Source organism: Vitis vinifera, chromosome 4 (genome assembly GCF_030704535.1).
Source record: "Vitis vinifera cultivar Pinot Noir 40024 chromosome 4, ASM3070453v1".
Classification (NCBI taxonomy): domain Eukaryota; kingdom Viridiplantae; phylum Streptophyta; class Magnoliopsida; order Vitales; family Vitaceae; genus Vitis; species Vitis vinifera.
Window position 1 is genome coordinate 24,615,965 of NC_081808.1, and position 11,761 is coordinate 24,627,725.

Consider the following 11,761-nt stretch of genomic DNA (forward strand, 5'->3'; position numbering starts at 1 on the left):
TTTTCCAATGTACTATCAACATTTTTTAATCCATCCTTTACAATTAAATTTAAAATATGTGCACAACAACGCACATGAAATATTTTAGCATGATCTTCTTTTACTTGTCAATATAGTTTTAGTCTATTTATTGCTGCATCATTATTAGCAGCATTATCTAATGTTACTGTCAATATTTTATCACGAAGGCCTAAATTTATAATTTCTTCATTTATTAAAGCTGCTATATTTTTACCACTATGTGGAGCATTTATTAATTTAAATGAAATTATTCTTTTATTTAATTTTCATTCATTATCAATGTAGTGAGCAGTTATACATAAAAAACCAGTGTGAATTAAAGATGTCCAAATATCAGATGTTAAACAAATATTTCCTTCAAAATTTGCAAAAAAAAATTTTTAAATTTCTTTTTGTGTATAAAATTTTTTCATAATATCTCTTTTAACTGTATTTCCAGACCAACCTTTAAATTGAGGATTAATACCTCGTTGAATTGTTCCTACAAAATCATGAGTTTCCATCATGTTGAAAGGTTGTTCTGCTCTTATTATATAATCAATCATTTCTTCACGACAGTTAGATTCATCATAAGAAAATGTTTTTAAATTTCCACTTTCATTTTTACCTAATTGCATATAATTTCTAATATCTACATTATTTTTAGTTTTACAATTTTCGTGATGTCTTTTTAAATGACTTGTGCCTGCATTTGAGCCACCAGTAAGAAATTTATTACAAATTTTACATTTTGCTTTTATTTCTTTTTTATTATTTTCTAAAATTATTTCTACTCTATCAAAAAAATTCCATATATTTGAAGTAAATTTTTTGTTTGATGATATTTCATCACATGGACTAGATGAAGAAGAAGCACTTGTCATATTATAATTATTGATAAAATATTATGCCAAAAATAATAAAGTAATAAATATAAAAAAAATGTAACAAAAAAATAAAGTAGTAGGGGTGAAGTATGTTACTCAATTAGAGAACCGATGTAGAAATTCCTAGCAAATTTGAACTCTTGGAGCCACCAATGCTTGTTTTGCACCACCAACAATATTGTATAATTTGAGGGAAAAATAAAAGAATTTGAAATATTGTAGAATGTGAGAGAAATAGAGAGAGAAATAGAGAGAATTTGATGAAAAAATGAAAAGGGAGAAGATGTATTTATAGGAAGGTTTTAGAAAAAAAAAAAAAAAATTGGCCATGTGACCGTTACCCAACGGTCACATGGTAGCTGGGAGCTGGGCTGGAGCTCCAACGGTCACATGACCGTTGGAGCCTTTAATTTTTTTTTAAAAAATAATATACTTTATTTTATATATATATAACTAACTCATTTAATTAACACAAAAGAAATGTGGCTCAGTTGGTTAGAGCCTTTATATTAAAGCATGAGGGGAGGGGTTCGAATCCCCCCCTCTCCCTTCCTTTCTAAAGCCATTTTGGCTTATTTAAAAAAGCCCAAGGCTCGGCCCGGCCCACAACCCGCCCCCCAGCCCGCTAGCCCGTGGGCTCATAGGCCGGGCCGCGGGCCTAACATTTTTCCATGGCCCGGCCCGGCCCGGCCCGTTGACCAGTCAACGGGCCCATAGGTCCGGCCCGAGCTGGGCCGCGGGCCTCCTATTTACGGCCCGGCCCGCCCGTTGGAGACCCTTAGCCCAAACCAACTGGTTATCCACCTGATGGTTGTTTGTTGGAACATGACTCATCGTATCATTACAAACTTTTGAGAACTGTTTTTGCTTTTTTTTTCTTTTTTCATTTCTCTTAATTTGTTATTTTAGTCCGACACCATGGTGAAGAAAAACAATGAAATAATTAATTAATTAATAATAATAAGAAACCATTCATTTAATAAATCATACATGAGAGAGATGTAGCTCATGGAACATTGTATATCATGATCCACTGGAAATATATATCTATATATATAATATTATTATTTTATATCCGGTCCACGTTGCTCCCCCAAAAATTTCTTTTCCTTTCTATAAATACGAAGTCCCATTTCCTCCCCGGTGATTTCAGCCTCTCTCCCTTCAACATCCCAATTTCTGATTTCTTTTTCTCACACTTTTAACTTCCCAATCTCTGATTTCTTGTCCATCCTCTCTTTGTGATGGAACGAGGGCAACTCTTATTGGGAGAGAACCCGAGTGCTCAAAAGGTGGATCCAAACCATGGCAAAGATTGTGGTGGAGCCATGGGCTCCTCGGCATCAAGTACTTCCAAGGGATCCCGAGATTTATCCAATGGCTCTGAATCGTTTCGAAGGCTAGAGGTGGGTGTACCAAACACCAACTCCTCACAGAAGAAGCTCTCTTGGTTGAGATCCCAAATTGTGGGTGGGGACGCAGAGTTCAGCTCCCCCTTTGGAGTCCGCAGGCTCACCTATGCTGATCATACTGCCTCAGGCCGGTGTCTACGCTACATCGAAAACTACATCAACGATAATGTTCTTCCCTTCTATGGTGAGTTGGAATGTGAACACATGAGCAATCATTGAGGAAATGATCATTTTTCCTTTAAGGTCAAACACATCTATTATGCCATGAGAGTAATATAATGAGTATGAAACTTTGTAACAACTTCAATTAATTTATTATTGTTTCACTTGAATTTTTCTACTTCAATCGTCTGAAAGCAGTAAAAAGCCGATACAAATAAAACTAACTGTATGGTGTGTACAGGGAACACTCATACCTGCGATAGTTTTGTGGGAAGCCGGACTACAAAAATGGTGCATGAAGCCACCAGGTACATCAGGAAGTGCCTAGGCGGTCGACAAGATGATGCACTCATGTTCTGCGGCTCAGGCACCACTGCAGCCATCAAACGGCTACAAGAGGTAATGGGGATCACTGTTCCATCCGTTCTGAGAGAGAGAGTATTGAAAACTTTTAGGAGCGAGGAAAGATGGGTTGTCTTTGTGGGGCCTTATGAGCACCACTCCAACCTCCTGTCATGGAGGCAAAGCCTAGCAGAAGTGGTGGAGATTGGTTTGGATGATGATGGCCTACTCGACATGGAAGCTCTAAGACTACAACTTGAATCTTATCGCCGCTCCAACCGCCCCTTGCTGGGTTCTTTCTCAGCTTGTAGTAATGTAACCGGAATATTTACAGACACCCGAGCGCTGGCTCAGCTTCTTCACCGATATGGAGGTTTTGTATGCTTTGATTTTGCTGCAAGGTATGCAGACTCCGTACCAACAGCTGTGGCCTTGTTATTGCATTTTTTTGGTTGTTGATCTGATTAGCATTAAATATTTCTGTCCGAATCAGTGGTCCTTATGTGGAAATTGATATGAGATCGGGCGACATTGATTGCTACGATGCCATTTTTTTAAGTCCACACAAGTTTCTCGGCGGACCTGGGTCCCCGGGTATCCTTCTAATGAGCAAGGCGCTCTACCAACTCGGTTGTTCAGCTCCATCAACTTGTGGGGGTGGGATTGTTGATTTTGTCAATGGCTTTAACGAAAAGGTAGATTCTATCAGCTTTATTGTCCTTTACAATCATTCACCGCCCTCTTTCACTACAGAGTTATTGTCTGAATTTTCCATCAAAATTAAATGCAGGACACATTATATTTGGAGGACATAGAGGGAAGGGAAGATGTTGGAACTCCACCCATCATCCAGAAAACCAGAGCAGCATTGGCTTTCTGGGTAAAGGAATACGTTGGCTACAACGTTATAGAAGAAGAGGAGAACAATTACACTGAAGCAGCACTGGAGAGGCTTCTACCAAATCCAAACATATGGGTTTTAGGAAATACAACCGCAAAGCGTCAAGCCATCCTGTCATTCCTTGTTTACTCCACCACAAACTCTGCCTCAGATGACATGAGTAGAGAGGAAACAAAGGGAAGGTTTTACATGTGGAGAGAGACGGGGAATAGAAAAGATAAGCCTCTTCATGGACCTTTTGTTGCAAAGCTCCTCAACGACCTGTTTGGCATCCAAGCTCGAGGTGGGTGTGCTTGTGCTGGACCCTACGGTCACAGCTTGCTCAAGGTGGATGAGACCCAATCCCTTGCATTCAGATCCGCCATCCAAAAGGTAAATATCCCATTTCCTCCACAGGGTTATGTATAGTTTGAAGCTAATTGCCTATATTTACAGGGTTATTCAGGAATCAAACCCGGGTGGACGAGAATTAGCTTCCCCTACTACATGTCAAGCGAGGAGTTCGAGTTCATCCTAGATGCACTGGAATTCATAGCTACTTACGGCCAGCGCTTCCTCCCTCTGTATCACTTCAACTGGAAAACAGGCAGCTGGAGCTTCAGGAAGAAGGCACTCAAAGATACCTCGACTCCAACACTCTCTCTCTTCAAGGCCATGCCAGCATTTAGTTCAATCAGTGATGGATCAAGACTACACACCCATGCTGGCAATAAAGATGAAATAATCAGCAGATACGCATCATATCTGGCGACTGCAAACAAAATCGCCAGTCTCCTTGAGAAGTTCCCTCCCCATCGTAGAATTCCAGAAGACATAGATGTCAACCTCATCACATTCAGAGTGTAGTCTCACCTTCAATTTCTAACTTGTAGCCTACTTAGACCAATATTTCATCATCTAACTGTATTCATTCAATTAATTTTGGGTTTGTCCTTCCGCCATATTCTTTCTCCTACTTGTACATAACAAATACTGGTGTTGAAACCCATTCCGATGAATGAGATTTTGAAAGTAAGTAAACAAATGGGAAGGAGTGAAAGAGTGAAATGGAAATCACACGTTAATTCCATTCCCACCCTAGGCTGGTAGGCTTGGAAATAGGGTTGGACTAGAATTTTGCGGCCCAAAGTGGGGTCAAAGGTCAAACAAATAATCAAGTCAAGAAAATGCGGCTAGCCAGCTTTATCACCAATTAATCTATGTAGAAAAAGCCAAATAAAAGAGACCTATTGACTAATCAGAAATTTAGTAACAATAATTTGAGTAATAGAATTCTGAATCCACGTGGAAAACCATATACCATAAATCAATTAACTAATTTAGAATTTAGTGTCTTTATGGAGTAACCAATTTTGCTTTTCCTAAAGACCAATCTGCATGTGACCAAGGGCCATGCTCCCCTGTTCTCATCCTCATCATACTCTTCTTTGAGGCTCTTCCTTTGATATGCCCAAATTAACTGGCTCAACTTTCTTTATATCTTTTCAATAAATAAAAAGAATTAATTTCTATAAATATTATTGATTTCAAATTTTGTTGATTAGTATTCTTAAAATTTTACTTTATTCAAAAAATTTATTTTTTAAGATTATGTTTGATTCTCAAAAAGTTTAAAGAAAAATATGAGGAAAAAAAATATAAAGGAAAATGAGAAGGAAAGAAAAAATAGATTTAAAGTTCATAAATTATTTTTATATATTATTTCAAAAAAATTTCATTGACTTAATTCTTCTATACATAGATTAAATAATTTAAATATATACAAATTTCTTAATAATTTTAATTACATTTAACTTTCTTTTGCATTTTCATAGAAAATCAAATATGAGAAAATCATTTTTCTTACCATTTTTTTTCTTTCCCTAATATTTTTCAAAAACCAAACATAGCTTAAAGAGATTTTAAGTAAAGAGTTTAATACATGTCTTTAATAATTTCTAAAAAATAAATTTTACATTTAAAATACATATATTGGGATGCTAGCTAACCGACTAAATTTGAAATTAATGATGATTTTTTATATTTACAGTAAACCTCAAATGATATGAATGATATTAACCTATGAAAATAATTACCATGTTCATTTTATGAATACTTTTGTCATGTTCCCATGATATATTTCCCAAAAGACAAAGTACTTTGTTAACTTGTTTTATTGAGATACGATTACTATAAATGAAATATACTAATAATTTTTATAAAATATATAAGAACTTTTAGGTTATATTTGATTGATGGGTCATAGTATGAGATAGGATAAAAAATAAGATAATATGTCATATCTCATGTTTGATTAAGAATAAAATAAAATAAGTTATCACTAAGATAGGATTAAATATTGGATATGATTAGTAAAAAAATATTATCCAACCTATTTTTTACATCCCCTTTTATATAGGATATGATAATGCTAAGTTGAGATATCTATATGCATATCTCTTGTATCATAAATTGATTCTTTTCATTCATTTTTTTTTATATTACTTATTTTACAAAAACAAAAAAAAATAATTAATAAATTAAAATTATAGTTACAAAAAGGAAAACAATTAAAAACAACACATATAAAATATAATGTAAAATATACTAATGTAGGTGAACCTCGATAAATTAATACTTGATAAATTGATAACCTTCAATAAATAATATTTTTTGTCAATCATGACTTGGGACCAACATGCTAAATTAATAATTCGATATATTTATAACATAATACAATATAGAAAAATCTATATAGTTTAACATACCACCTGCTTACTATATAAATTCATAATTTTCTAATATATAACTAAATCCATAAGATCCTTTTAGGAGACTTTTGTAAAACATGTGTCTAGTGTTATTTGTTTCTTCTTGAAATTGATATCAACTCGGATTTCATTTTTAACTTTTCATAATGTAAAAAGAAATTCTCGTATGGTGTTCTCATATTATAGCAAGAAATTATTCAATTTCATTATTGATTTGAGGGCTTCTTTGCACAAAATGGACTTTATAATAGAACCCTTATGTTCAACTTCGTCCTCTCTATTATTTCCCATGACACTCTTAATAATTTGGAGTCACTCAAAATCTTTGAAGCCATGTTAACTAGGGACCTAATTTTACAATGTTGAAAGCAATTTGTAATTGATCTATTTTCTTGAGCATCTATTGTCCAAAATGAAATTGCAAGATCCATTGCATCCAAAACATTTATCTTTTTTGGATTTGATTGCCCTACTTCATGACTTCGCAAAAGATTATGATAAAATCTACAATGATATTGCATCTTCAAAGTTTGTATGTTCCCCACATCACAAGGCTGAGTTTTTTATGTTATATTGGGTGGCAAAAAAAAAAAGAAAGGGTAATTCCATATTTTTCAATCCTTCAATTAATTTTCTATAATGTATGATCCTCGCTGAGTCTTTGAGCCGAACAATTATCGGCAACAAGAAGTTTTCTATCATCCATTTGTTTATCTAATCATCAAACATATCCTTCAAATAACGCCCCAATCATCCATGCTCGTTTGTTGGCGTGATCCTAATATTTCATACTACATAAGTTTACATTCTTGAAATATTGGTATTTAGCATACTTCCCCATGGTCTATAAAGGAATTTTCTATTAGCCATCCTCATTACAACGAAAAGTCTTTCCTTATCTTCTTTATTTATTTATTTTTTCCCTTTTAAGTAGTATGTTGCAAGAGAATGCCTATAAAATAATCTTGTCTCACCCATATTGAAAACATTTTTTATTGCAAATTGATGTACTTTCTCCCTTATGGATGCTAACTTATTCTTCAAGCCCTCCATACCAATTCATTCGTTTTCCCCAAGATAATGACATGTTTAAATCTCATATATTGATCATTTGAAATGCTCAATCCAACTTTGAGAATAATTGAAATGTCATATCTTTCTCAAAAATTATATAAACTATTTTTGATAGATTTAACAACATATTATTTAATATTTGTTAAATAGATTTTCCTTGGTCACAAGACTATTAATTTATTAGGTTTAATTGTATGTATCATCTTTCATATATAAATTTTTTTTTATAGATTTAACAACATATAATTGTTAGCATAAAGCCCTTAAAAGCATGATATGATATAATAAATTTGAAATTCATTATTTATTTAATGATGTTCCAGTTTCATTTTTATCTATCATTATTCCATGTATTATACTTTATAAGCATTTTTGTCTCCATCTTTTGCATTGTACATGACTTAGGTGCATTAGGAGTTATACAAAAGATCTAAGTCATGGGTTCCTTGGAAATAGATAACTTGTTCACAATCGGTTCATGGGTCTAAGCAACCCATTAGAGGTTGTAGTGCACCACCTTCTAATAGGAATGATGGTTGGTCTTAGCTATCGGGATAGGTTTCCCATAGTGAGTGCACTAGTGTGTGTGTATGGTTATACATTGGACAGGACCTACGGTGAGTCATGACTTAAGGCTATCAAGTAGTCATAACCTCACTAAGCTGCTTCATTGTGTTGTCTCTCAACTTTGAGAGAATATTGAGTTTGTGCTAAAGTTAGCAATGATTTTGACTTACAGGTGAGATTGTAAGTTGATCATATATTCTTTATGGATTGAGTCATTGTTGATGGAAGCTGGTAGCAATAGGTATTCTTAATAGAGACATCATGATATCTCTTAGGATTGAGACAGTGTATCCCCTTGAGTGATCCTAAGGAGGTTTGTTCATGGAAACTATGATCATAGTAGTTCTTTAAGTAGAACTTGATATAAGTTCTTTAAGAGTTATGTCAATTAAACACACAATAAGTGGATCTATAATTCAATAATGGTAGAGGTAGTCTTGAAATACTGATAACTTTCACCTTGTTAGACTACGGACACCAGTTCATGGGGAGACTGAACACAATGGATAGCAAGTCACAGACTCGAGCACTTGGTGTCTCGTTGTTATTTACATAGGATACTGGAGTTCAGTTGATTATCTATAGTAGGATGTTGAATAAACTTTAGAATTAAATTCTAAGAGAGCCAGTATTCCTATGAGTCCCTATGGTCTCCGCTCTAAGATCATATACTTTATTGGCATGGATTATGAATGTTGAATTAGCTCTAAGTTCACTTTTGTGCATAAGGGTATTTTGGTAATTACGTAAGGTTGCATAAGGGTTAGTGAATAAGGTCTCTCGATTGGGCTAATATGAGGTTTCCAACAATAATATGTTTTATTTAAATTTGTTTAATTTTTTTAATCTTGAATATTTATTATTAAAAAATAAATAACAAAATTACTTATATAATGATAAATTGTAAAACAATTTTGAAATTTTCATATTTTTTAGTAGCAATTGGAATGCATTAGGAACTTTATTGTAAATAAATATCAAATATTAAAGTAGGATATGTTTTTCATTTCATTCTCTTCCTTATACAAATCAAACATGACTAGATATAACAAATCACATTCAACATAATATTTAAGAATATCATATCCCATTGTAAATATTTTGGCTAGTTTCCTCTTTAAATGCTTTGGTAATTTATTTTAAAAATAATTTTCCAAACACCCTTGTTTCTATAAACACTAGAAAAATATTTTTTGTTCTTTAATTTAAAAACAATTTTTTAAAAAATAAATTACAGAAAACATGACCAAACAGCCCTTATAGCCTTCAAAATAATAACAATTTTTTAAAATAATTTCCTACATTACTATTATTATTATTTTATTTTAAAAAAAAAATCAATTGATACCTTTAAGTCACTCAAATGTTAATTGCCTTCCTTCATGCAGCATCTAGGTGCTAATGCAATTTTCAGACTACACTTTTGAAACCGTTATATATAATTGTAACGAGTTTTTACAAAATCATAATTGGAAATTCCAGTCCAAACTAGAAGAGTTTATTGTTAATCTCATCCGGCCCCAGAATTTGTACTGAAGGCAAGCGATGAAAGAATAATATTCAAGAATTACATTCCAAAAGTAACTTGGTTTGAAGGGTTTTTTTTACAACTATTTTCGAAAATAGTTTTCTATTCTTTAAAACAAAAAATCAGGTGTTAGAAAAAAATAAAGTGTTGTTAAAAAATAATTTTTAATTGTCTTCCGTTGTCTGGTTTTTTAAGTATTTTTAAAAAAATAATTATATAAACATGTAAATAATTAAAAATAAAACACTTACATATAAAAATTATTTTTAAAATATATTTAAAAATATTAAAAACATGTTTAAAACATTTAAAGTTTCCAAACATACTTTTATTCTATAAAACATCATATAATAGTTTTCTTCTCAAAAACTATATTTTAAAACTATTTTAAAAAACAATTACTAATCACTACCAAAGTTTCCCTTCCATTCAAAGTTTTTATTCTAAACGTTTTGTTTTTTCAAAATGGAAAATTGTCTGTGAAAAGTGGCATAGATGGAGATAATGTTTTTCTTAATATTTGAAAACCTTTTGATGATCAAAATTCTTTATTTTAGTTAATCAAAGTTTGAAAATAATAATAATAATAATAATAATAATAATAAAAAGTTTTTAAGAAAATTAATCTTTAGAGATATTTTAGTAACTGGTATTTCATAATATCTCGAGTTTGCAGCCAAAGTAATCTTTACTGAAAAAAAAAAATCAAACTAATACAACTTTCAAACTATTTGTCAAAGTAGTCTTTTGAATCCACATCAGCAATCCACTACTCTGAAGACCCAATTTTTCATCCGAAATCATTCAACAAAAACCCTAACTATTATTTTCTCTTCTTTACAGCTCCCACCATCGGACTTTTCCCAATAGTATGGTAATTATTAAAAAAAATAAAAATAAAAAATTCCTCAAGGGAACTCGTCTCTTGAAAAGACAAGTTCTCATGGAACTCGTCTCTTGAAAAGACGAATTCCCATGAAAAGAAAATATTTTAAAAAAAAAAAAACTCCCAAATTAAATAAATAAATAAAAATCCTCAAGGGAGAAGAGACGAGTTTGAGGAATTGTTTTTTTTTTTTTTCCTTTTTTAATTTGGGAATTTTTAAAATATATATATTTTTTTTTTCATGGGAACTCGTCTCTTCTCCCTTGAGGAATTTTTTTTTTTTTAATTTGAGAATTTTAAAAAAAAAAAAAATTATCGTACTATTGAGAAAAGTCCGATGGTGAGAGCCACAAAGAAGAGAAAATAATAGTTAGGGTTTTTGTTGAATGATTTCGGATGAAAAAATTGGGTCTTCAGAGTAGTGGATTGCTGATGTGGATTACTGATGTGGATTCAAAAGACTATTTTGACAAATAGTTTGAAAGTTGTATTAGTTTGATTTTTTTTTTTTTTCAGTAAAGATTACTTTGGCTGCAAACTCTAATATCTCTCTAGGTCACCTTCATCTTTGACGTCTACAAAATTAGACTTGACAAGTTGAGATTTTTTGTGTTGGCAGTTGTTGCTTTAGTGGAGAACTTGCTGGTGTCTGTCCTGTAACGGTTTCCAATGTTTCATAATTTGTATAATTGATTTTTGGGTTGTGGAATTGTTGGGAATCACCTTTGGGTCTAAGAAAAGCATTTTTGTTGATTATACTTCTAATTAACTAAACATCATGCCTATTGGTGCTTTGATTCCTAACAAGCTCATACATTTATCAATCAAATTTGGGACCTGCAAACTACACCCTACTACTCATCATGATAGGGTTGGAAGAGGACATACATCTCAACCTCCTCACATTCATTGAGTGGTTTCCATTCAAAATTCCTAACTTGTCTTCTTCTCAAACAGATTCCATCATCCAATACACTACTCATTCAATCATTTGTTTGTCCTTTCCTATACATTTAATTTTCAGCTTGGTATATAATGTAAAATAAGGCTGTCAGGTTATCTTGTGAGATACTCAAAATCCCGATCGGTTATTTCACCGACCAATTTTCTTGTCTCAGATGATGAATGGAACTACAGAAGAACCATCATTTTTCATAACATAAGCGTCTTGACCTTCATTTTCACGTAACAAAAAAAAAAAATTCAAGAGGAGATTTTTGTTTTTTTTCAAAAAGAATAATTATAGGATCTG

General features: G+C 32.4%; 1 protein-coding gene across 1 annotated transcript; it reads left to right on the forward strand.

Annotated features, from left to right (window-relative positions):
• Positions 1 to 1,980: 1,980 nt before the first annotated feature.
• Positions 1,981 to 4,669, forward strand: LOC100253890 (uncharacterized). The gene is made up of 5 exons (XM_010651080.3): positions 1,981 to 2,483; positions 2,703 to 3,204; positions 3,297 to 3,498; positions 3,594 to 4,076; positions 4,140 to 4,669. Exons 1-5 carry the CDS (start codon positions 2,132 to 2,134, stop codon positions 4,548 to 4,550), a joined length of 1,950 nt encoding a protein of 649 aa, XP_010649382.1. The 5' UTR covers positions 1,981 to 2,131; the 3' UTR covers positions 4,551 to 4,669.
• Positions 4,670 to 11,761: the final 7,092 nt, after the last annotated feature.